Source organism: Equus quagga, chromosome 18 (assembly GCF_021613505.1).
Source record: "Equus quagga isolate Etosha38 chromosome 18, UCLA_HA_Equagga_1.0, whole genome shotgun sequence".
Classification (NCBI taxonomy): domain Eukaryota; kingdom Metazoa; phylum Chordata; class Mammalia; order Perissodactyla; family Equidae; genus Equus; species Equus quagga.
This window is the reverse complement of record NC_060284.1, coordinates 24,390,316-24,416,970: the sequence shown is the minus strand read 5'-3', so window position 1 is coordinate 24,416,970 and position 26,655 is coordinate 24,390,316. Positions and strand designations below refer to the sequence as shown.

The window sequence follows — 26,655 nt, the reverse complement described above, 5'->3', positions numbered from 1 at the left end:
CTCTTTGGTGAAGTACTCCTGTTCATTAAGTTTATTCCTGAGCTCAGTGAAGTGTCTTTCTGAGTTTTCTTGTAACTTGCTGAATTTCTTCATGACAGTTATTTTGAATCCTCTGTCAGATTGTAATCTTCTGTGACTTCAAGTTTGGTTTCTGGAAAGTTGTCATTCTCTTTCTGTTCTGCCATTTAACTGTAGTTCTTCATAGTATTTGATGAATTGATCCTCTGCTGGTATATTTGTGGTAGTAAACACCATTCTTATTTGGGTACAACTTTGGTTACTTTGGTTCTGAGCTGCTTCTGGTTGTATTTGAGAGCCTGCACTTTCCTATCTCTACTGCCTCTGCTAGAGGCATCATCAGTGCCCTCCTTGTGCCACTTGTGCCTTTGAGGTTTCTGGGTCCTTGCTGCTTATGATATCACTGCAATCTCAGTTGTCGCCACCAGGGTCACCAGGCTGTGAGCAATTCTCACAGGATTCCCACAGGCTGTGAGTTTCCAGGATCACCTGGGTCTCTTGTTCCTCTGCTGGCTCTCCACAGGTTCTCCATGTGCTCGGATGCTGCCGCGCCATGCACCACCCCTGCTGCTGCTCCCGGGTTGCCTGGAAGTCATGATTGCGCCACTGCCAGGGACACTGGGTTCACAGGTGTTGCTGTCACTGACAGGGGCCCAGGAACTTGTTTCCAGCACCTGCTGCTGTTGGAGTTGGTATTGGGAGTGTCTCCAATGGAGGTGGTGCCACCAGTTCTGTTGTGGTTCCTGAAGCCCATGGTCTCAGGTTCCATCTGCCACTGCTGGGGGTGAGCAGAAGATAAGCTGGGAGAGGTTGGGTTTTTTGCTTGCTTTTGAAGCCTCTGGTCTCTGGTGCTAGCAAGTGTGTTTTGAAAACTCAAGTCAGGCCACCCCACCCCAGTGGGGAAAATCTAAGTTTTGTATTCTTCCCCACTGCTGGAAAGACCTGGCCACTGCCAGGGAAGGGGGATGGGTGTGTATGCTTTATCCACTTGGAGACAGACAGGGATGCCTATTGCTCCCCACATCCACTCACAGTAGTAGTAGCTGCAGTGCCCACTGTTTCTGCTCCACTTGCAGTCACGCAAGCCACAGCACCTGCCATTTCTGCTCCACTTGCAGTGACCACTTAAAAGCTTGCACACCACTGTGAGGATCCTAGCCCCAGATCGCTGCGGCCAGGGGAGAGGAAGGGGGCTGCACCCCTCGTGCCAAAGGGAACAACTCACTCCACTGTGATGCTGACACCACCCTATATGTGCTATACTTTTATATAACGGGGAGCACAGTAGCTTTGTTTACACCAGCATCACCACAAACATGTGAGTAATTCATTACACTGCAATGTTCCAACAGCTATGACAGCAATGAGCAGCAGAAATTTTTCAGCTTCATTATAGTCTTATGGAACCATTATCACATATGTAGTCTGCCATTGACCAATGCGTTGGTATGCAGCACATGATTCTTCTATAAAAAAAGAAAACTACGGACCAGTACCCTTGATGAATGTTGATGCAAAAATCCTCAACAAAGTAGTATTAAACAGAATTCAACAGCATATTAAAAAGACTATATACCACAGCAAAGTGGGAATTATGCCTGGAATTAAAGGATTGTTCAACACATGAAAGTCAATCTACGTATTATACCACATAATAGAATAAAAGACAAAAACCACATGATCATCTTGGCTGATGCAGAAAAAGCATTTGACTAAATTCAGCACCCTTTCATGATAAAAATATTCAATAAAACAGGAATAGAAAGAAACTACCTCAAAATAATATAGGCTATAAATGTAAAACTCACAGCTAACAATGTACTCAAAGATGCAGAACTGAAACTTTTCCCTGTGAGATCAGGAATAAGGCAACAATGCCCGCTCTTGCCATTTCTATTCAACAGGGAACTAGAATTCCAAGCTTGAGCAATTAGATTAGGAAAATAAGTGAAAGGCATCCAAATCAGAAAGGAAGAAGTAACATCACTTCTGTCTATAGATGAGGTGATTGAAAACCCTAAAGACTTCACAAAAAAACATGTCAGAACTAATAAATGAATTCAACAAGGTTGCAGGATATAAAATCAACACACAAAAATCAATTGCATTTCTCTACACTAGCAATAAGCAATCCAAAAAAGAAATTATGAAAACAATTTCATTACAATAGTATCAAAAAGAATAAAATAATTAATGAATCATTATATATAAATTATAAAAATAATTAATAAAATTAAACCATGAAGACAAAAGATCTGTACACTGAAAATTATAAAACTTTCCAAAAGCTAAAGAAGTCACCAATAAATGGCAAGGCATCCCATGTTCATGGAATATAAGACTTAAAGTTGTTAAAATGTTCATACTACCCAACACAATCTACATATTCAATGCAATCCCTATCAAAATCCCAATGGCATTTTTTGAAAAAACATAAAAAACCACCCTAAAATTCATATGGACTCTCAAGGGACCCTGAATAGCCACAATAATCCTCAAAAAGAAGATTAAAGTTGGAGGCCTCAGACTTTCTGATTTCAAAATATACTATAATGCTACAGTAATCAACACAATACGGTACTGGCATGAAGACAGACATATAGACAGCTCAGAAATAAACCCTCACATATATGGTCAAATGATCTTCAACAAGCTTCACAACCACACAATGGGGAAAAGACACTCTCTTCAACAAATCGTTTTGGGAAGACTGAATATCCACATACAAAAGAATGAAGTAGGATCCTTAAAATGTATATAAAAATTAATTCAAAATATATTAAAGATCTAGACATAAGACTTATAACTATAAAACTAGAAGAAAACATAAGGGAAAGTTTCATGACATTGATTTGACAATGATTTCTTGGATATGGCACCAAAAGCAAAAGTAGACAAATGGGACTACATCAACCTTTAAAACTTCTTTGCATCAAAGGAAACAGCCAAAAGAGTGAAAAGGCAACCTACATAACAGGAGAAAATATTTGAAAATCATATATCTGATAGTGGAACAAATATTCAAAATAGATAAAGAACTCTTACAATTCACAGCAATGAAAAACAAATAACCCTATTAAAACATGGTCAAAGGAGTTGCAGAGACATTTCTCCAAAGAACACATACAAATGACCAATGAGCAGATGAAAAGATGCTCAATATCACTAATCATCAAACAAATGCAAATCAAACCTACAATGAGATATCACCTCACACCTATTAGGATGACTGCTATTTAAAAAAATAGAAAATAACAAATATTGGTGAGGATATGGAGAAACTGGAACTCTTGTGCAATGTGGGTGGGAATGAAAAATGATGCAACTGCCATGGAAAACTGTATCATGGTTCCTCAAAAAATTAAAAATAGAATTACCATATGATCCAGAAACTCTACTCCTGGGTATATATCCAAAAGAACTGAAAGCAAGATCTCGAAGAGATATTTGCACACCATGTTCATTGCAGCAGTATTCACAATAGTCAAGTGGTAAAAGCAACTATATATCCCTATCGACAGATGAATGGATACAGAAAATGCTGTATATACATACAAGGGATTGTTACTCATCCTTAAAAAAGGAAATTTATCACATGCTATAACATGTGTTAACCATGAAGATATTTTAAATGAAATAATCCAGTTACAAAAAGACAAATACTTTGTAATTCCACTTATATGAGGTATCTAAGGTAATTAAACTCATAGAAACAGAAAGTAGGATGGTGGTTGCCAAGGGCTGGGGTGACAGGGTAAAAGGAAGTTATTTGATAAGAAGAGTTTCAGTTTTACAAGATGAAAAATCTCTAGAGATCTATTGCACAGCAATGTGAATATAATTAACATTTAAGTGTATTTAATCTGTACACTTAAAATAGTTAAATTTTATGTTTCTTAACTAGAATAAAAAAGAAAAGATGGAAAAATGATGCAACAATAGACAATCAATAATTTGAATTTGCATAGAAATATAGAAAACTAACAAATAACACTGAAAGACTAAAAATGGGTTTTAAATAAATAGAGCAAAAATCCAAATTCCAAAATGAAAGCAATTAACTAAATATAGTATCTATAAATCAGTTTTTATTTGCCTGTTATATCTAATATAATCCCAATTCTGGAGGAACTTCACAAAGAAATCCTGATTTTCACTGAGAAGAGTTGGTTGGTAAGAGGAGCCGAAACAGTGCATTGGAAAAGACTTCACTATGTTATTAAAACAAAATATAACTGATAATCAAAGTGTATATTGAGTTTACCAGGATAGACAGAGAACAGAACAGAATAGATGGTTGGGAAATAAATTTAAATTTGAATAACAACAACTGTCAGGCTATTTTTTTTTAAACTAAAATTCAATCCATTTCATATAACTGACATCAAAATAAATTCTTCATGAGTAAAAGATTTAAGTGTTTGCATTTTAAGATCTTGAGATTAGCTACCTCAGTAATCAGTGCTCCTCCTTCCCCCTCCCATCCACTCCTTTGCTTTGATTTGCGCGCAAGTCAATCTCATCCACCAGATTAAATCATGTTCAGGGCAATGACTGTGTGTAATTAATCCTCATACACCCCTCAGCTCCTAGCACAGAGCTGTGCACACAGTACATATGCTCTCTGTACACACACATACTCAGATTGTTTTTCAAACTTGCTAGTCTTGCCTCCGTTGAATATGACTCAGTGAACCCAGCTGAACAAATGAATCTCTGCTGCTGAGCGCCCTGGAACATGCTGCATGGAGTTCTTCCTGTGAAAAGCATTTAATATAAAAACATTCTACTCTGAAATTCAGAGTCTCTTCTTGGGACCTACGATTCTGGACAACATTTGAAACGACTAAATATATGTACATATATGGATACTTAATGTAATAATACTACCATGAAAATTAATTTGGTCTGTGACTGTCTTTTAGAATAACATAAGTATTCTAGAGACTTCAAATCCAAGTAAAATGGAAGGTCAGAAAAATACAGCTTCCTTATATTCAACACTTAAAGAAAAAGTCCATAGAAAATTTTTCATGCAGGCTGATATAAAAACAAAATGCAGAAAAACTGCCCACAATTCATTCTACTAATCAGGAAGTAGCTGTTTTCTGAACATCCAGTCTTATTTCTGGGAAACTAGGAGCTTGCCCCTGCTTTCACTTTCAACTGGCGTGTGTTCAGTAAAACCAGTTTTGAGTTGTCTTCAATTGACACCAGAATCCATTACTCCTGAAAAAAAGTCAAGGAAAGCCAGAGACTTTTCTTTTTTTTTAAGGAAGATTAACCCTGAGCTAACTGCTGCCAATCCTCCTCTTTTTGCTGAGGAAGACTGGCCCTGAGCTAACATCCATGCCCGTCTTCCTCTACTTTATATTTGGGACCCCTGCCACAGCATGGCTTGCCAAGCTGTGCCGTGTCCACACCCAGGATCTGAACCAGTGAACCCTGGGCCACCAAAGCAGAATGTGCATACTTAACCGCTGTGCCACCGGGCCAGCCCCAGACATTCATTTATAAAAGAACTAATCGGGCATCATAGTTAGTGAGGATAAAGGGAGGGACATACAGTGCCAGAGTATTTCAGTCTACTTTTGCAAATACAGGACAGAGCCATAGATGAACCTAAATTTGACCTTCTTCTTTTAAACTGACACATCATTTGAGTAAATTCCAAATCAACTAACTGTCAAGGCCTTGCGGCCCAGTGAACTGCTGTGAAAAAGCCATTAAACATCTTTAAACTGTAGTTACTGGTCTGTAAAATGAAAATAATAACTAGATCAGAAGCAAAATTATGTTTAATTAATAACAACTATAAAGAATTTAGTACAATGTCTGCCATACAGTAGGCATCAAGTGCATTTTACTTATTATAACACTAACCCAGGCTTCAATGCCTCAAAAAAGCCTACAAACTATGAGAAGAAAATGTGGTAAAAATAATTATATAATTATATGGCTTTTTTCACTAGTCATGAAAAATTGTCTAGTAAAACAGCATGTCATTTTCTACCTCTCAGTTTAGCTAAGACTAAAAAGCATGATTCCATCTATTTGGGAGGATGTGAAAGGACAGATGCTTTTACAGACACTTGGAGAAGTGGGGGGGGGGGGGACTGCAAATATTTCTAGAGGCAAATTTCACATGTCTCAAAAGTTTTTAAAAAGAGCATAACCTTGGGGCTGGCCCAATAGCCTAGTGGTTAAGTTTGGCACTCTCCACTTCAGCATCCTGAGTTAGGTTCCCAGGCATGGACCTACACCACTTGTCAGCAGCCATGTTGTGGCAGCTACTCACATATAATGTAGAGGAATATCGGCAATAGATGTGAGCCCAGGGCTAATCTTCCTCAAGCAAAAAAGTGGAAGATTGGCAACAGATGTTAGGTCAGGGCAAATGTTCCTCAGAAGAAAAATAAAAATAGAGCATAACCTTTAACCAACATGTTCACTTCCACAATTTGGATTGATTCAATCAACATACACTTATTGAAGGCTTATGTGTCAGGCACTGTTTGAAGTACTGACAATTTGGAGTACGCCAGTTTTATACATGGGGTCAAAAATAGCATCAATGAACTGACATTTCAGCAACACCTAAAGCTGTAAGGGAGTAGGTCACTTAGATATCTAGGGAACCAGCATAAGTCACAGAAGAAACACCAAGTGCAAAGGCCCTAGGCGAAGATCATGACCAGCATGTCCGAGAAAGGCCAAGAGAGGGAAGTTACTGAGCGGGAAACTGCAATCTCATAACCCCTGTAATCTCTTGTGAGGATGTGGGTTTTACACATCCTAATAAAGCAAGATGCTACCCACCTGAGATAAGTTAGGCCTTCTTTGAACTGCCCACTGCAGCCACAGCTGGGATCAGAGGTGAGACTGAGAGGATTCCAGTCAGTGCTCCAGATGCATCTAAAATGGTTCACCCCTTGCACCTCTCGGATCACTGTGCCCTTCATTAAACTCAATCCATCACCATATCTTCAAGTTGGTGACCATCTGCAATTGTATAAACGACTTAATATACATGAGCTAGTGGAACATGCCATAGACTTTGCTCTGCAACTTGTCACAGGCTATAATTGACGTCCATCAACTCCCTCCTCCACCACCCATTCTAGATTTTCCTTGTCAGAGCCAAAAGTGGGCATCCCACTCATGTTATTTTTAAAAAGTTGAGCTGTGTGCTTAAAACACTCCTTCTACAAGACAAGATTAACCCAAGGAGAAAACATAACTGGAAAGATACTTAAGGATTCAATAACTTCAGGTACTAGAAGCTCAGCTTATTCTCTGATGAGAAAGGGAGTGAGCTCCACATAGCACATTTGACTTATTTATTAATATTTTTTAAAGAGTGCATGAAGCCCTTTGTTTTTACTTTTTATAATAGCTACGTTGTCACATGATGTAGTCATACTAATGCCTACAAATGTTATTCAATGGCAATTGGGTTAAATTTCCTCTTCTATTTTTTGCCAAGTTTGGGAGGAATTGGTATTAATTCTTCTTCAAATATTTCGTAGAATTCACCAGTGAAGCCATTTGGGCCTGAGCCTTTCTTGATGGTGGTTTTTTGATTAGTAATTAAATCTCTTTACTTGTTATAAGTCTATTCAGATGGGCTATTTCTTCTTGAGACAGTTTCGGTAGTTTGTGTCTTTCTAGGAATTTGTGCATTTTTTCTAACTAATTTGCTGGCATGCGTTGTCCACAGTATTGCCTTACAATCTTTTTTACTTCTGTAAAGTCACCTGTAAATTCCTCTATTTCATTCCTAATTTGAGTCTTCTGTCTTTTTTTTTCTTGACCAGTTGAGCTAAAAGTTTGTCAATTTTGTTAGTCTTTTCAAAGAATCAGCTTTTGGTTTCCTTGATTTTTCTCTCATTTACAAAAATCTTTATTATTTTCTTCCTTCTGCTTGCTTTAGATTTAGTTTGCTCTTCTTTTACCAAAGTCTTAAAGTGAAAGAACATTGAGATCTATTATTTTCTTAGTGGTTGCTCCAGGGCTAACTGTATATATAACTTCTCAGTCTCAAAATTATGCTAAACTAATTCCAGTAAGACACAGAAATGTTACTTCTATAACTCCATAACTTTATTCTCTCTTCTCCCTTTTTGTGCATATATGTGTGTTATCATTCTAGTAATACTATCCTGAAGCTTACTATACTGTTGCTATAACTAGTGATTTATACAATTTTATGTCTTTTAAAGAAGCTGAAGGGGAAAGAATAAATTTATAGGGATTATTATATTAACACTCACAATTTCTATTCTCCCTCTCTCAGCCTCGTTTTCAAGGTAAAATAGAGACAATGCCACTTATTTTGCATACTTGTAGTCCTGATTGAATTAGACCTGTAACATATGTAGCTCTTGGAAAATGATCAAGAAATAAAGCCGTTTCTGCTATTGCTATTCACTCAGCAAACATAGAAAGGCAGAACATATAGGCAAGAGGCTTAACAAGAGGGTTTGGGATCAAGAGTGATTCGCTTCAGATTACTTTTGGTCCTATGATTTTGGACAAGACAGTAAATCTCTCTGTGCCTCAGTCTCTATAAAATCATGGGGAAATGTTTGTTATGAGATATAGGTTATCCAACCCATGTGAAGAAGTCAATACTGAGCCTGGAACATGTGTGCAATACCTGGAGCCCCCTCCTACCTGTGTACTAGGTATTAAGTACCAGGTGCTGGGTGTTTATGATGTAGTGTGTAAGACATGTCCTTTTCCTCACTTACTGCACATATAAATAAGGAACCAGATCCACTCTGAGAGTGACCATTATTAAAGGAAATTAGATCTAAAAATTAATATGATGCTTCCTCATCCTAGGCTTCTCAAACTGACCCCTAGTCCTAAGATACATTCTACTATGTTTAAACATCTAATGGACACTTTTTAAAACAGCAAATGACCTCTAAGATCTCTTTCAAAAAATGCATATAAAGATTCTAGTTGAGAAATCATGTGAAACTCACGTACCCTCCTACTAGCACAAATTTCGGAAATTCTTTCTGTTGAATCACTGGTCTGTACTCAGTGCTTTCAGTTTCATATTCTCCTAAACCCATTACAGAAGTTTCCTTTCTTCTAAGTGTCTGGCCTCCAAAGGAAATCCGGAAAGCCCCACAACATTGGACGGTTGAAATATAAGTCCAGCGATCCAGTGAGACACGGAGAAGTAACTGCTCCACAGAAACTGAGGAGAAAAACAGGTAAGAACTCTATTTTCTCACCAAAGCAGCTTTCTCTGGAGCTCTAAAGGAGCTCTGCTCTGGGAAATGGAGCCCATGATAAGCTCGAGGCAGGGGTGGGGAGGGGTTTATAAGGGTCAGTTAGTTTTCTAAAAAATGACCAGCATCAAGATGGGCTGCAGCTGAGCCTGATGTGGAACACGAGGGCAGATGAAATCCCGGCACTATCAGATGGCAGCACGTCCCTAGATGTCACTATTGTGCTTGTGTTGAATTAGGCACCAGCAGACATGGGGCTAAACTGAGAGCTGGAAATGCATTAGGATTGTCTTTTTCTGTGTTGATACTGTCTGTGTTGACTGGGGACACAATTAAATTATCGTTGTCTTTGAAGGAACTTGCTCAATACTGATCCAACTGCAGCTAAGAAATTGAAAGGGCCACATGTATGATTTTCATGAGAAGAAAAGAATACTACATGAGATGCAGTGTAAACAGCCATCTCACACTGTTAAAGACAATTGGGCCCCAGCATCTCACTAAAAATTTCCTCTTTACCACTAAAGGCAACATCTTTGTTTACCTTGACCTCTCTGGGCTCTCAAGCAGTTTTGATCCTGCCTTCTGAAAACTTCTCCCCTGAATTCCTTAGCATAGAATTAGCTTCATTTATCACTTGTCTGACAGCTCTCCTCTTTCATTTCAGCTCCTCCTCCCTGTCTCCCTCTCCCTCCCCCTCCCTCTCCCCCATCCCAGAAAACCTAGAATTGTAGAGCTGGAAATTATAGATATTTTCTTTGAACAACTTCCTCTCTAGCTCTCCTGATCTGCCTCCTGATCTCGTCATGCTTATTTCCTAGTCTTTTGTTCCCTTACACACACAAACAAACACACATGATTTTTAGCAACATTCAGTATTTGCAGGTGTGCAGTCATACCCCCCCCCCCCCCCCCCCCCCCCCCCACTTAGTTGGAGCCTAATTGACTGTGAAACTAGTGAAGATTAAGCTTCAGGGCTGCTTGCATGAGCCCATTCCAAAACTCTGTAAGGGTCCCTAGTCATATGTTTCATATGGCCATATAGTTTTATAAAATTTGCAAGAGTAAGTTATACTGGTTCCACTTCCAGAATGGCAGTGTGAGGAGTTCTGTGGACCCTCATTCCAGTGAAAAGAGCATAAATAGCAGAAACACACACACACACACATTTAAAATATCTGGAAATTTTCCAAAGGGCATACACCAAACAATGAAACATTTATTCATGTAAGTCTTTATTGATTTTAAGAATTAATGAATAAATAAATCAATATTGGATTTCTAACATATAGCCAAAATGTAAAATAAATTTCTTTAAATCCTATTCTATTCTGTTTAATATCTAGTGTAAATTTTTTAAAGAGAATCCAAAAGGAAAGTTTTTCCATGCTAAATTAAATAAAAAATCTTGATTGTGAAAGTGGTTGAATGTTGATAAGTCACTGTCATACCAACATTTTTTTCAATGGACTACTCTGTTAATAATTTAGTAACTTTCTAAAATGATGCCTCCCCTCATCTATCTCACGAATGCACACAAAACTTTTGGCTACGTTGGGGAATTTTATGACTCCATTTTCTGAATGAAGAGTAAACTGGTGAAAGTTCTTGACGTACTTAGACCGGAAATTCTGTCATCCCATCTCTTCCCTTGCAGACATAGGAACACTCTGAACATGGCCCCAGAGGTCCACATGCCAGGCCCAGTGTGCCTCATCGAGAACACTAAAGGGCAACTAGTGGCTAATCCGGAAGCTTTGAAGATCCTGTCTGCCATTACACAGCCTGTTGTGGTGGTGGCTATCGTGGGCCTCTACCGCACAGGCAAATCCTACCTGATGAACAAGCTGGCCGGGAAGAGAAAGGGTGAGTGGCACCAGCAGAGCTCTGCCGAGTCCCTTCTGTCCACATACAATGCCAACATCAAGTACAGTGATGTGAGGAGAGAAAGTTGGAGATGAGGAGGAATATTGAAAGCTAACTTTCAATCCAGTTATGCTCTTATTTTCACTATGACCTGAAAGAGTCAGCTTCTCTCTCTTCCTACTTTGCCTTAGTTTCCTCTTGTATAAGCATGAATTGTTCCTTTCCTAGAAGAAATAAGGCAGTAATAAAAATAATTAATGTACATAATAATAAACTACAAGATATTTACTAAAATGTTCGTGCAGTAACAGCAAGTTTCCACTGATCTTTAAGATTTAAAAAAATGTTTAAATCTGTATTGGCTCTTCTTTTTTTTTACTGTTGTAAAATATACATAACACAAAATTTACCACTGTAACCATTTTTAAGTATACAGTTCTATGGCATTAAGTAAATTCACATTGTTGTGCAACCATCACCACTTCCATCACCAGAAGTTTTCATCTTGCCCAACAGAAACTCTAGGCCTATTAAACAATAACTCCCCATTCTTCCATCTCCCCAGCCCCTGGCAACCACCATTCTACATTCTGTCTCAATGAATTTGACTACTCCAGGACTCTCATATAAGAGGAACCATACATTATTTGTCCTTTTGTGATTGGCTTGTTTCACTAACCTTAATGTCTTCAAGGTTCATCAATGTTGTAGTATGTGTCAAAATGCCTTTCATTTGTAAGTCTGAATAATTGTATGTGTATACCAATTTGTTTATTCACTCACCCATTGATAGACACTTGGGTTGCTGCCACCTTTTGGCTATTATGAATAATGTTGTTAAGAACATGGGTGTACAAATATCTGTTCAAGTCTCTGCTGTCACTTCTTTGGGGTATATGCCCAAGAGGTGGAATTGCTGGATCATATGGTAATGCTATGTTTAATTTTTTTAGAAATTGCCATACCATTTTCCCATAGCAACTGTATCATTTTACATTTCCATCAGAAATGCACAAGGGTTCTAATTTCTCCACATCCTTGTCAACACTTGTTATTTTCTGTGTTTTTGATAGTTATGTTGGTAAGGTAATTTCCTTCTATTTCTAGTTTGTTGATGGTTTTTATCATGAAAAAGTATTGAATTTTTTCAAGTATCAGATAGGCTGATTTTGCTATTTCTCTGATTGTAAGTAAGATTTAATATTGGTTGAGGTTTCAGTTCTCTCTCCTAACTTATGTTAACTATTTATTATGTTAACTTTTATCTCAACTTCCAGATCCATCTGCTATTAAAACTCCACCCTGTCTTGTCTCCACTGCCCTTTGCAGGCTTCTCTCTGGGCTCCACAGTGCAGTCTCACACCAAAGGAATCTGGATGTGGTGTGTGCCTCATCCCAAGAAGCCAAACCATGTCTTAGTTCTGCTTGACACTGAGGGTCTGGGAGATGTAGAGAAGGTAAAGATTGAGGATTCAATTTTTTAATAAGCCCCTCATCTCTGAATATTTTCTACACTATTTAATGTTTCTGTAAATAAGAGCCTGTACTTAACCATGATATATATTTTCATTTCTCTTTACATGTCCTGAGGCTAAGTTTAGCAACCAGGGGTGAGGAAAATATTCATAAGGCAGAATCCTAGCAGAAGAGCATAGTGGTCAGAAGACATCATTCTAATTATTAAGAACAGCTATAAGCTAAGCCAGTTAATCCAGATGCAAAATGTAGTACAAATAAAATCAATATCACGAGTCTTAGCCTGCACAGAACTCTAGTTAAAGATTTAGGTTTTGAAGCTCCATACCTTTGTGTTTAAATTTGAACTCTGTCCCTAACTCAGTGGCCTTTGCAAATTATTTGACCTCTTTAACGTCAGCTTTCTGATCTCTGAAATGGATGTAATAGATCTATATTCACCCCATAGAATTGTTTTAAATATTTAATAAGATAAGTAATAGGAAGTATTGGGTGCATAATAATTGCTCAATAAAATAGCTACAAGGGGGCCAGCCTGGTTGCGTAGTGGTTAAGTTTGCGTGCTCTGCCTTGGCAGTCCCAGGTTTGCAGGTTCCAATCTCTGACACAGACCTATGCATCGCCCTTCAAGCCATGCTGTGGCGACATCCCATATACAAAAGTAGAGGGAGACTGGCAGAGATGTTAGCTCAAAGACAGTCTTCCTCATCAAAAAAAAAAAAAGCTACAAGTATTATTACTCTTAGATAAGTCAAAATTTTGCTATGAAAAATAAGAGAAAATTTTAACATTAAATTATATTTAAGGTCTTAGACTGCCCACCAACCTTGACTATTTTTTTGCAATTATCTATCAATGATCATAAGAGGGCCTAGTAAAAATCAATGTAAACCAAAAATACCAATCGGAAAACTATTCAAAGTCCGAGTCCTTTACTAATGATCATTTTCATTTAGATTAGGGTTCCTCTTTTGGGTCATTATTTTTAAAAAACATTCTAATTAAATGAACATACTTTTACTACTACTGATCTGGAAAGTGCCATGAGAATGAAACATACTCCTAGCCCAAATGTGTTCTGACTTCCAGGGTGACAACCAGAATGACTCCTGGATCTTTGCCCTGGCAGTCCTCCTGAGCAGCACCTTCGTGTACAACAGCATGGGAACCATCAACCAGCAGGTCATGGACCAACTGCAGTATCCTTTTAGTGGTCCAGAACAGCACCAAATCAGAGGGAGAACTGCTTTTAAAAAGCCAGCTGCCTGACTGAATCCTGGTGAATCAAGCACAAAAAGAGAAAACATAAAAAATAATTCAAGGGCATGGGAAAGATCCCATGTACTAATGAAGAATTGAGACCTGGGTTAAGAATAGATGAAATGAAGGTTTTGGAAAGTGTGGAACTAACAGGGGATGGGGACACTGTTCTTTTCTGCCAGTTTTCCTTAGTCCGTTACTCAGCTACGTGACAGAGCTGACAGATCGAATCAGGGCAAAATCCTCATCTGATAATAATGTGGGTGAGGATTCAGGTGACTTTGTGAGCTTCTTTCCAGACTTTGTGTGGACGCTGAGAGATTTCTCCCTAGACTTGGAAGCAGATGGAGAACCCATCACAGCAGACGAGTACCTGGAGAATTCACTCAAGCTTAAGCAAGGTAAAGAGGACTTAGAATTGATAAATGGGAATGACAAAGCACAGAAACGATCACTTTTTCGTTTTCTATTTACAGTTTTCTCATATTTATAGTTTTCTATTTCTTCTCAGTTGGCTATTACAAAGAATTAATGCTTTCTTAATATCTGAATTAACAGATTTGATTTTAAATTATCTTCTCCCTGTTCTAAGAAGTTTCTTTTCCTTTCACCTTTCCCTGTGCTATGATCAGATTGATTTTAACTCCCTGCTTAGGGCTTGTGATGCTAAAATTAGCCAAAGAATATGGAGTAGAATGGGCATTTACTTGAAAAAAAAATAGATTAAAACATGAAGAGTGCACAGGTCCAGGAGTTGGTAAACTATAGCCCATGGGCAAATGATGGACAATCCAGCCTGCCAGCTGTCTTTCTAAATAATGTTTTATTGGAATAATGCTATGCCCATGTGTTTATAGATTGTCTATTGGCTTCTTTCATGCTACAATAGCAGAACCGAGTACTTGGAAAAGAGACCTGGCCTGCAAAGCCTAAAATGTTTACTATTTGGCCGTTTACAAAGTTTGCAAGCCCCTATATTAGGCAAAGTCCTTTTTTATCTTCCTCCAGGTACCAGTCAAAAAGATAAAAATTTTAATCTGCCCCGACTCTGTATCCGGAAGTTCTTCCCAAAGAAGAAATGCTTTATCTTTGATCGGCCCACTCACCGGAAGAAGCTAGGCCAGCTTGAGACACTGCATGATGATGAGCTGGACTCCGAATTTGTGCAACAAGCTGCAGCCTTCTGTTCCTACATCTTCAGCAATTCCAAAACAAAAACTCTTTCAGGAGGCATCAAGGTCAACGGATCTCGTGAGTCCTCTTCCCAGTCTTTACTCTCATGGTTAAGAATAAAGGAAGGTAGAATAACATCTATCTAGTTTCAGCTCTGAAAAATGCAAATCTACTGCTATTATCATGTTAAATTCTAGATGACAACAACGTGTCTAATAGACGTTATTAGTCAAATTTCTTGGGTGAGGAAATGATAGGAAAGGCAAAAGAAAAAAGCTCTATTGCTTAAAATTGCCCTAGTGAACTGGACCTGCAATACGGTAGCCAACAGGAAATTGTGGCTATCTATATTGAAGTGTAAATTAATTAAAGAAAACTTAAAATTCTGATCACACAGCTATATTTCAAGGCTCATACCTACATGTGGTTAGTGGCTACCATACTAGACAGTACATATGCAACACTACCATCATCACAGAAAGTTCTCTTGGACAATGCTCTGCTAGAATAAACAAAATGGGAGACTCCTTTTGAATTGCTCCACAAATATTGGTCAAATGCTTACCACGGACCAGGGCTAATCATATAGACATAAATGAAGGAGGTACAGTTCCCGTCCCAATGGTGCTTGGGGATAAAGTGGATATATTCAATAAACACAGGCCTATGCTATCTAGAACAGAGGTTCTCAACCTTTGATGTGCATACATATCACCCGAGGATCTTGTCAAAAGGAAAGAGCTAATTCAGTTGGATCTGGGGGAGAGGCTGAGAGTCTGCATTTCTATTAAGCTTCCGGGTGATGCTGAGGACACTGGTGCTGTCAGGCAAATGAGTGTTAATAGACATCATCAGAATTACACACAATAGAACATTTTCTCACCCCACCTACAACAAACATCATTATTTGTTTTCCATTTGTAGGTCTAGAGAAGCTGGTGCTGACCTATCTCGATGCCATCAGCAGTGGGGATCTGCCCTGCATGGAGAACGCAGTCCTGGCCTTGGCCCAGATTGAGAATGCAGCTGCAGTGCAAAAGGCCATTGCCCACTACGATCAGCAGATGACCCAGAAGGTGAAGCTGCCCACGGAAACCCTCCAGGAGCTGCTGGACCTGCACAGGGCCAGTGAGAAAGAGGCCATTGAAATCTTCATCAAGAGTTCTTTCAAAGATGAAGACCATTTATTTCAAAAGGAATTGGCGGTAATTTTTTTCTCAAGTTTATATGGATAGGGTCTCCAAAGGCAAAGTATTATGAGAAAATGAAATGGACATTCATTTTTAGAGAAGCAATTCTTACTAGACACTAAAATGGTGACAACCGCTGTGTTATTATCATAATAAAAAGAACCAATTTTATCATAACAAAGTTTTAAAACATTTTTTGTCTCATGAATAAACTAATCATCTTCCCTATAATTTAATTAAATGGATATAAGTAACAATCAGAGCTTCTAACCAAATTACATGCCCACTATTATCAGATTGATTTGATATTCTAGCCGAAAGCAAAGAAAATTGTAGTCTTAGTTATCTCAAGCAGGCTTAGGTTGAGCCACCTTTATTCCATAGGCAGTCATTGGTCCAATTAGCAAAGCAGAAGTTTATCTCCAAAGTGTGGCATAAAGCTAGTAATCTCTGCTCTGAACTTCATCTCCAAGGAGAAAGGGACTTCAGTAGAAAGTCAGGATCAGGAAGAAGGGTATGGTCCTGCTGAGGTGCCTGTAAGTTTGCCTAGGGGTCATAGATGCGTTTTTTGGAGGAGCCTTTCCAGAAGTTCTGAGGTCAAACTAACATCTTTTCCCTATTCTTTTCACTTCCTATTTTTACATTAAAGAACCAGCTAGAAAAAAAGCGGGATGACTTCTGTAAACAGAACATGAAAGCATCATCAGATCGTTGCTCAGCTTTACTTAGGGATCTTTTCAGTCCTCTAGAAGAGGACGTGAAGCAGGGGATTTATTCCAAACCAGGAGGGTATCGTCTCCTCATCCAGAAGACACAAGAGCTGAAGGAAAAGTACCTTCAGGAACCCAGGAAGGGAATACAGGTAATCAAGATTTATTGGTTGATTCTTGGAAGCTGTTGACATGCCTCCCTGAAACACCAGTGTGATCTGTGTGCAATTACAGGGCTGACAGCATTCATGCTTTCATTCAATAAACATATACAGGGAGCCTGTTATACCAGATATATCCTATGTGCCCATCCAAGAGAGTGCATTCTATTAAAAATTGAGTTATAAATTGGATTCTCAGATTAATCACCAGGTTGTTACTGTAATCCACTATTACAGCTGGATCTTCATGTTGTAAGGGACAGAAACTCAATGATGGTCACTTAAACAAAAATGGTAATTCATCAGTTTAGGCTTCAAACTGGCTTTAAGCAGCACTAGATCCAAGATTTCAAATAATGTAATCATCTGTCTCTCTGTTGCTCCCCTCAACCCCACACTTCTGTCCCTCCACCTCCTTTTCTCTGATCTGCTTTCTCCCTAATGGCTTCATTTGCCAACAAGCTCACCCCATAGGGAACCACAGCACCAACAGCTCCAAAATTAGGGCCCTCGGTCTAAAGAACAAAGAATCTTTATCTATATCTATATCAATCTCTTATAAAGGATTCTCCTTAGTAGGGTGCCATGATTGGCCATTCTGGAGCATGTTTCCACCCCTGTGACAGGAAATCTTGACCACCAGGCACACCAGGGCCAAAAGGAGCAATTTCTAGAGGAAAAGATGGTGGGCAAATAGGAATAAGTGCCCACAGTCATTTCCTATTACTAACTCTCTCTTTTCTGGGTCCTAGGCTGAAGAGACTCTTCAGACATACTTGAGGTCCAAGGAGTCTATTATTGATGCAATTCTACAGACAGACCAGACTCTCACAGAAAAGGAAAAGGAGATTGAAGGTGAGGAGTGGGTCAAGAGACTAGATAACCTCAAAAGTTCTTAAAAGTTTTAATAATTTGGCTGGGATCTTTAAACTACAGCAAGATGAGCAAAGATGCCTCTCCCTTGCAGAAGTCATTTCTGAGTAGGGCATATACAGTCAGTAGCAGCAATGACAGGTGAGTGTACAAGGAAGAAAGAAGCAACATGGTCACCCACATAAATTCTTCTTCTTCCTTTTCCTCTTGACAGTGGAACGTGTGAAAGCTGAATCTGCACAGGCTGCGGCAAAAATGTTGGAGGAAATGCAAAAGAAGAATCAGCAGATGATGGAACAGAAAGAAAAGAGTTATCAGGAACACGTGAAACAATTGACTGAGAAGATGGAGAGAGATAGGGCCCAGCTGCTGGCAGAGCAGGAGAGGACTCTCGCTCTTAAACTTGAGGTATTTGATTATATCGCCTTTAGGTTTCTGGGTTTCCCTCCACCCTCCCTGATCACATCTTAGAGTGGCGGTGGGCACATGAAGCCCAGAAGAAGGACTTTGCTGGCCACTTGTACTTTTCAATTCTGTCTGCCTGCCTGGCCTGTCCCCTGCCTATGTCTGGTTATTAGAAGATTTTATTTGCAGCTTTGTCACATCCAGTCCTTTATCAGTGTATCCTTCAATCAATGGTAGCTATTGTCTGCTTGGCATTATAAAAATGTCTTAGCTGTATCTCTTGCTTACTACTACCTGAAGCAAGAACTGCTATGTCCCTATCACTTAAGAGAAGAAACAGAGGTTCAGAAAAGATCAAATAACTTTTATAGAGCTACGCAGCTTGGTAAGATGTCTGAACTGTCTTCACCACTTAGTGGGATCCACAGTGATTTTGCTTTTACGTGACACCTGGTATTACTTTAGCTCTAAGAGAACCTTTGTGATCAGAAGGAAGCCTTGACTCTCACATCTACGTGACAGTCTGTCACTCCTACCTGTTTTCTAGGCCCTGCTCCCAGTTTGTGTTGAGTTGGGAATTATGTGCAGAAATTCCATATGTCAGTCTGTGGCCCTGATTTCCTTCTCTATATTCTGCTACACCTGCCACCAAGCTGTGGAGACTTAGATCAAATTCCCTTATCTAAGACTCACATAACCATTAGATTTTGAGAATTCTTTATTTCTGTATTACGTATGTATGTGTGTATGTGTGTATAAAAGGTTTTTAATGCATAGATAAGATTTGGAACCAAACATATGATTAAGCTTGCTCACAAAGTTTGTATAAAATTAATGGGAGAAAAGATCAAGACCAGTAATTAGGTTCATCAATATATCAGGAGGTCTAAGCCAAAAATTTATCTTAGCTAAAAGAGATTTAGGAAAAGTAATCATAGAGCTAGGCTGCCCAAGAGAAAGTACAATGAAAACTAGGGATAGAATAAATTTCAAGAAGAAATTCAATACTAAAAAAATCTATGAATGTGGAAACTAGATAAAATTAGAGATTTACTTAATGCTACACTTTATTCTATCTCCATTTGTCTCTTTGTAGGAACAGGCCCGACTACTAAAGGAAGGATTCCAAAATGAGAGCAGACAACTTCATAATGAGATACAGAATCTCCAGAAGAGGATGGCACAACCAAGGAGATGTGTCATAAGCTAAAGACCTAAAGAATGGAGCTCTCCTGGTCACTCTTACCCAAGGCATAACTCAAACTTGTAGAATTTGGAAAAATGTCACTACACTTAATATTAGGTCTTGAATTTTTATAACACAAAAAACTTGCAAAGACATGTGGTGCTATAATTGAAGTCATGTCCACCTTCTAACAATATTGTTAATTGTGTTACAAGGATTTTACCTCTGTACCAACATAGGAGCTATCATGAGCTGATTCCTCTCAGGAGAAGCTTATTCTTCCAGATGACCACTGGTAGACAAATGGATAAAGAACAAAGCCTTAGGTAAAAGTCTTGGAACATAGTTGAGCATCAGTTTGGTCAAGTGTACAATGGAGTCCAATGTCAGGAAGAACCATCCTAGCTTCTGCTTAGTGAAGATGCTGTATAATTTTCCATTGTACCAAGACTGTACAGTCTGAGCAGTGATGTGATTCCTGAGCACTGGGAATGGATAATCTGCACTGATGGGTTCCAAGCTAAAGCCAATCATCTTATATAGCGATCTAGAATCTCTACAGAATTTCCATAGGAAGATGGAAGAAACCATTAGCATGAGTAGGAGTTGGGTCATAAACAAATGGGCTATATAAGGAAACTTTCCCTCTTTGCTAAATTCACCAGATTATAACTTTAATGGGATACTTTAGAACTTTAAATAATTGACACTGGACTAAACATTGTAACACGATAATTACGCGTTTTGTATTTGTAGTAATGTATAATTCACAAAGATTGACTTTGAATGATGACGGATAATGCGTTAGGAAACTGAACTACTTAATTATTAGATTGTTTATAATCCTAAAGCTTAGGCCGTCTTTCCCAGTTCTCAACAGTCGTACTTGAAAGCTTACCGATTTTCCCCAGAGAATATGGATCTTTTCGACTATTTTTTTGACGAATAAAATAATGCTCTTGGTACTACACAGCATATGTAGACTTCATCCTAGTTGCCAAAAGTCCTGGGTAAATCGTTGGTGTTTCTTAAAGCAATTAAGAATTGTTTACTTAATAATAAATTAAAATATGGAAATAAAATACGCTTCACTAGGCTTTTTTATTTCTGATGGGGTTCTTTTTCAGTTTGCACCGAAAAATAAGGTTTTAGCTTCATAGCAATAGTTGCCTGAGTTTCTATAAAAGACCAGATAGTAACTATTCATCGTCTTATGGGCCATATAGTCTGTCTCGGCTGCTCAACTCTGCTATGTTGACTGCAAAAGCAGTCATAGACAAAACATAAATGGATGGGCATAGATGTGTTGCAATATAACTTTATTTTCAAAAACAGATGGTACCCACAAGCCATAGTTTGCAGCTCCTTGCTTTATAGAAACATTGGTCAAAGTTCTGTGCATCTGCCTTAGGTTGCTTACATCTGTAAGGGACATATGGATTCGATTGTATATGTTAGGATTGAGAAAATATTATGCAGTGTTTCAAAATACCGCATCATGAGAGAAAAGCAGGGAAGCAGCTAATGCCATTAAATCCATATTAATAAATCTGCTTTTCCAGATTGCGTTGGGACATTTCACTCCATTGAACCCCCTTCCCTCTCATGACACGGAGAATGCTTCCTTCCACAGTTGAGTACATGTGGCTAAGCAGTATTTCTTCACTTGAACTGTAACTTCACAGGAGACCAGGTGAGACCCACAGTGTCTTAGATGGAGTGTTTAGATGTAGATATGATTTGTGTTTTCTTTTCCAAGCTGCACTGCAACAAAGGAGTAAATAAAATACATTTTTGTTACTTGAAGAAACTTCATGGTAGAAAAGAATAACTCTGTTTTCAAACCAAGTAGTGGTTTCTTCATTAACCATTTAATAATAGGAAAATCGAAACCAAGTAAAATTAAGTAACTTCTTTTCTAGCTTGGTAGCACGAGTCTATACCGGATTCCAAATCCTATTTCCAGGAACAAAATAAAGCTCTCTCTCTAGGCAGGCATGTTGCTTTCACCAGTGGTGTTCAATCCAGCTGTGCGTTAAAATCAATTTATTAAGCATAAAGTTTCCCTGGATCCCACCCTTTCCTGACTTTCTGATACAGTAGATCTGAGATGAGTCACCGAGTGCTACAATCACAGGAAAAGGGCAATTCGAAGTGACACACTTTCAGTCTGCCGAGGCTACCACGCGTCAGGGCCTACGTTTGCTGACCATTATGATGTTCCTGTGTCAAAATTCTTTTCATCCTAGAGAAGTATGTCTTCTCTTGTTTAACTGACAGGTTATTACTTTTCCTTCTATAGGTCTAGAGAAAGGAAATATAAGCTCCCTTGATTTAGAGGGAGGGAACACACTAAAAACTTGGATCCGGACAAAATAGCAGAACTCCCTCAGTGAAAGGGCCCTACACAAGTCCAAGGTCAAGAATAAACTAGACAAGTAAAAACATATTCACTGAGAAATAAACACAAGCATAGAAATTTGATAAATTTTAAAATATTTGGCATACTAATAAACTAAAAATCAACCTTATTACCACTGTACATGCATAATTTCAACGACTTAGATGAAATGGACCAATTTCTCAAAAAGCACAAACTACCAAAACTCACACAAGGTGAAATAGGTGACCTGAATTGTCCTATAACTTCTAAGGAAATTTAATTTGCAGTAAAATAAACTCTGAATTGACATCAGCAAGGTAGTGGATGAAGTCCCAGCCCTCATCCCTCAACACAAATACCAATAAAACAGTGTTATTTTGGCCAAAATACCTTTATGAGACCTCCAGAATCCAGTTAAGAATTTGCAACACCCAAAGTAAGCACCAAACTGAGAGAAACCTCTTTGAAATGGGTAATAAGAGAAGTTCCACTGTGCTCGTGTCAATCCCTCGCTTCAGCTGAAACAGCTCAGCACCTAGAGAAATCCACTCGGCCCACAATTTCTCCCCTGGGGACAAAGAATGAGTGAAGCACACATCCAACACTCCTAACCTTTCAGGGTGCTGCCCAAAACACCTACTTCTGTCTCCTCTCACTCAGAGCACTGACACAACCAGCATAGTTAGGATGCCTAGGAGCAGCTGAAAACAAAGAAAAGGGGCAGGAGCTCTCAGCAGTCTGCACAGCTCTACTGGATTGAGAGAAAGTGCATAACTCTGAGACTTACCTTTCAGAAGAGAGAGAAGTAGAGCTTGCACCCAGCCTCCTACCATTTCAGTGCATACATACAGTATACATTCAGCATACTGCCCTAGGGAAAAGACGCAGGGGGTCTCAACGGCTGGCATGACTCTGGGAGAGGGAGAAGACACACAATCCAGAACCTCCTTCAGAAGGGGGAGAGAGAAGTGGAGCTTGCACCCAAGGACTCAGCATTTCAGGACACTAACCTGGGGAAAAGGAGAAGGAGGAGGTTTATGGTAGCCTGCATGGCTCTGTGAGATTGGGAGAAGCACAATCTTGAGACTTCTCCCACAGGATAGAGGGGGAGGACTGAAGTGTGTATCCAATATACCAGCCTATCAGAGCACTACTCTAGGGAAGAGGGAAGCCAGCTTACAGCAGCCAACAAGACTCTATGAAATTGAAAGATGCATAACCCTGAAACTTCCCCCCTAGAAAGTGGGGGAAGACTACTAGAGAGTATACATCCACAGAAAATGTTTGAGACACTCCAAGAATCTCTAGCCAGGCTGGTTGGTGAATATCTTTCCCTGCCAAAACCAGTCTGTAAAGACTAGAAATGGTGAATTCTTCTTCAGATGCATAGATATCAACACAAGGCTATGAGGAATATGAAGAAGCTAGGAAATATAACACAATCAAAGGAACAAACTAAATCTCCTGTAACTGACCCTAAAGAAATGGCTTACTATGATTGCCTGAAAAGAATTCAAAATAAACATCTTAAAGAAGCTCAGTGAGCTACAAGAGAACACATAGGCAACTAAAAACTATCAGGAAAACAATATATCAACCAAAAGAGAGTATTGAAAAAGAAACCATAAAAAAGAACAAAACGGAAATTCTGGAGCTGAAGAATACAATAACTAAACTGAAGAATTCCATAGAGAGTCTCAATAGCAGACTCAATCATTCAGAAGAAGGAATCAATGACCTTGAAGACAGGTCATTTGAAATTAGCCATTTAGAGAAACAAAAAGAAAAAGAAAAGAAAAGCATATGGGACCTATGGGATATCACCAAGCAAAGAAATAGATTCATTATGAGAGTCCTAGAAGGAGGAGAGAGAAAGAGAAGAGCAGAAAGCTTATTTAAAGAAATAATGGCTGAAAATTCCCCAAATCTTGAAAAGAACATGGACATCCATATTCAAAAAACTCAAAGGACCCCAAGCAAGATCAATGATAGAAGATTACCCCAAGAAACATTATAGTCAAATGCTCAAAATTCAAAGACAAAAAGAGAAATTTGAATGCAGCAAGGGAAAAGTGACTTGTTACATACAAGGAAATCCCCATAAGGCTATCAGCAGATTTTTCAACAGAAACCTCCAGTGCTGAAAGAAAAATATGCCAATCAAGAATACTATGCCCAGCAAAACTGGCTTCCAGAAATGAAGGAGAGGTAAAGATACTCCCAGACAAACAAAAGCTGAGGGAGTTCTTCACCACAAGACTTACCTTACAAGAAGTGCTACAGGGACTTCTACAAGTTGAAACAAAAGAATGCTAACTAACAAAATAGAAACATATGAAAGTAAAAATCTTACTGATAAAGATAAACATATAGTCAAATTCAGAATACTCTAATACTGTAATGGTGGTGTGTAAATCAATTTTAACTCTAGTATAAAAGTTCAAAGACAAAGTTATTAAAAATAACTATAGTAGCACTAATTTGTTAATAGATAATTTAAAAAGACATACAGAGTAACATGAGTAGCATAAAATGTGTCAGAGGCTGATGTAAAAGTGTGGAGTTTTTATATGCGATTAAAGTTAACTTGTTATCAGCTCAAAATAGACTGTTACAAATATAAGATGATTTATACAAATCTCATGGTAACCACAAAGAAAAAACCTGTAGTAGATACATAAAAGATATAAACAAAGGAATCAAAGCATACCACTAAAAAAAATCAACAAATCACAAAGGAAGACACCAAGAGAGGAAGAAAGAAACAAAAGAACTACAAGACAGTCAGAAAACAATTAAAATGGAAAGAGTTAGTCCTTACCTATCAATTATTACTTTAAAAGTAAGTGTATGTTGACTTTTGCAACCTCCTCATCCTTGGTAAATCCTTTGAAGTCATGAAAAAACATCTTGAGTGTCTTCTTCCAGACACCATTCATACATTCCTTGGTGACATCACCCCAAGCCACAGCGAGGTTCTTGATGCAGTCATAGGTGTTGTAATCCTCCCAGAATTGCATCAACTCTTCTCAGTGTCTTCCTCAGTTGCAACAATAGGCTGGGCAAAGGTCCTCATCAGGTAGTAGACCTTAAAAGTTACTATAACTTCTTAATTCATTGATTAAATCAAAGAGGTGGTATTTGGAGGGAGAAACACCACTTTCATATTGGAACGAAGACCACCAATAAAATGAGGATGTCTAGGAGCATTATGAACAATGACCAAAATCTTGAAAGATATGTTATTCTCCAAACAGTACTTCTCCATTTCACTGGCATAGCAATTCAGGAGGACACCTTGGAGGAGAAGCCGGGTCATCTATGGCTTCTTATTGATCCTGTAGTACACTGGCAGTGTGTGCTTATTAATATGCTTGAAGGCCTAGGATTTCTCACTGTGCCAGATCACAAAGGGTTTCAATTTGTAGCCTGCAGCATTGCCCCTGAACAAAACTGTTATTCAGCCCTTAAATGCCTTAAAATTTGGCATTGACTTGGCCTCCTAATGGATGAAAGTCCTTTCAGGCATCCATTTCCAGAATAGGCATGTTTTAACATATTGAATATTTGCTCTGGTAAGGAGTTTTCCTCCACAATCAGCTTATCTAGAATTTCAAAAACTGTTTCAGCTGCCTTCACATCAGCGCTCACAGACTCACCACTCACTTTCACACTATATAAAGAATAACAATTCTTGAACGGCTTAAACCACCTGGAGCTAGCAGTGAATTCAATATCATAGTTGGGTCCAGCCTTTTATTTCAATACTGCAAACAAACTTTTTGCTTTGGCTATGATCATCATGGTGCTGAGAGGGATGTGCTTCTGTGTCTGGTCTTCAATCCAGATCCTTAGAAGTTTCCTCATGTCTGATATAGGCCCTTCTTGCATTTTTGTTAGTCTCCTTGTGTTCAGTGAAGCAGATTCGTTAACGGCTTCCATCGCGTTGTTCTTGTTCTTCAAGATCATAGCTATGGCAGAATAGGAGATGCTTGCTCAGTGAGCAATAACCATCACTGATTTTCAACCTCCATAGCCCTTAATCACTTTTAATGTCATTCCAGGTCAATCCCTCAACATGACCTCTTACTGATAACATTTGCAGTGGATTTTGTATGTCTACAGGCCATGATGAGCAAAACAACACGAGATTAAATCAAGCAAAAGAGAACAGAATGGAATCAAGAGACATGGTAAATGCGAGAGTTATGAGGCTGCTGTCAGCAGAACACAACATATCGTTTTACAGTAAAATTTTTTCTTATAAGTGGAAAGAGTACACTCTAAAATGATGATTTAAAATATAGTATAGCAAATACATAAGTCAGTAACATAGTCATTTATTATCATTATACAATTATGTACTGTACATAATTGTATGTAATATGCTTTTATACAATTGGCAGCACAGTAGGTTTGTTTACACCAGCATCACCACAAACATGAGGAATGTGTTGTTGTATGATGTTACAAAGGCTACGATGTCACTAGATGATAGGAATTTTTCAGCTCCATTATAAATTATCGGATCATCATTGTATATGTGGTCTGTCATTGAGCAACATATTGATATGTGATAGAAGCTTGTTTTTAAAAATATGGTATTGTGTACCTCAAAATGTGTTAAGAGAGTAGAACTCATATTTAGTGTTCTTACCACCAAAAATGGGGACAGAATTAGGGAAATGGATATGTCTATTACATTG

General features: G+C 38.5%; 1 protein-coding gene across 8 annotated transcripts in view; it reads left to right on the top strand.

Moving 5' to 3' along the window:
* Positions 1–20,648, top strand: part of LOC124230127 (guanylate-binding protein 1) — a 56,866-nt gene extending 36,218 nt beyond the window's left edge. For 7 of the 8 annotated variants that reach the window (XM_046645906.1, XM_046645911.1, XM_046645910.1 and 4 more), the window contains 11 exons: positions 9,129–9,248; positions 10,924–11,132; positions 12,462–12,589; positions 13,698–13,807; positions 14,073–14,269; positions 14,877–15,119; positions 15,966–16,246; positions 16,881–17,093; positions 17,855–17,957; positions 18,190–18,383; positions 19,477–20,648. In XM_046645906.1, coding sequence (XP_046501862.1) covers positions 10,943–11,132; positions 12,462–12,589; positions 13,698–13,807; positions 14,073–14,269; positions 14,877–15,119; positions 15,966–16,246; positions 16,881–17,093; positions 17,855–17,957; positions 18,190–18,383; positions 19,477–19,590 — 1,773 coding nt within the window. In that variant the 5' untranslated portion in view covers positions 9,129–9,248; positions 10,924–10,942 and the 3' untranslated portion in view covers positions 19,591–20,648. Of the gene's footprint in view, positions 1–9,109; positions 9,249–10,923; positions 11,133–12,461; positions 12,590–13,697; positions 13,808–14,072; positions 14,270–14,876; positions 15,120–15,965; positions 16,247–16,880; positions 17,094–17,854; positions 17,958–18,189; positions 18,384–19,476 lie in introns of all 8 variants that reach the window. The other variant, XM_046645908.1, reaches the window with a different exon arrangement.
* Positions 20,649–26,655: the final 6,007 nt, after the last annotated feature.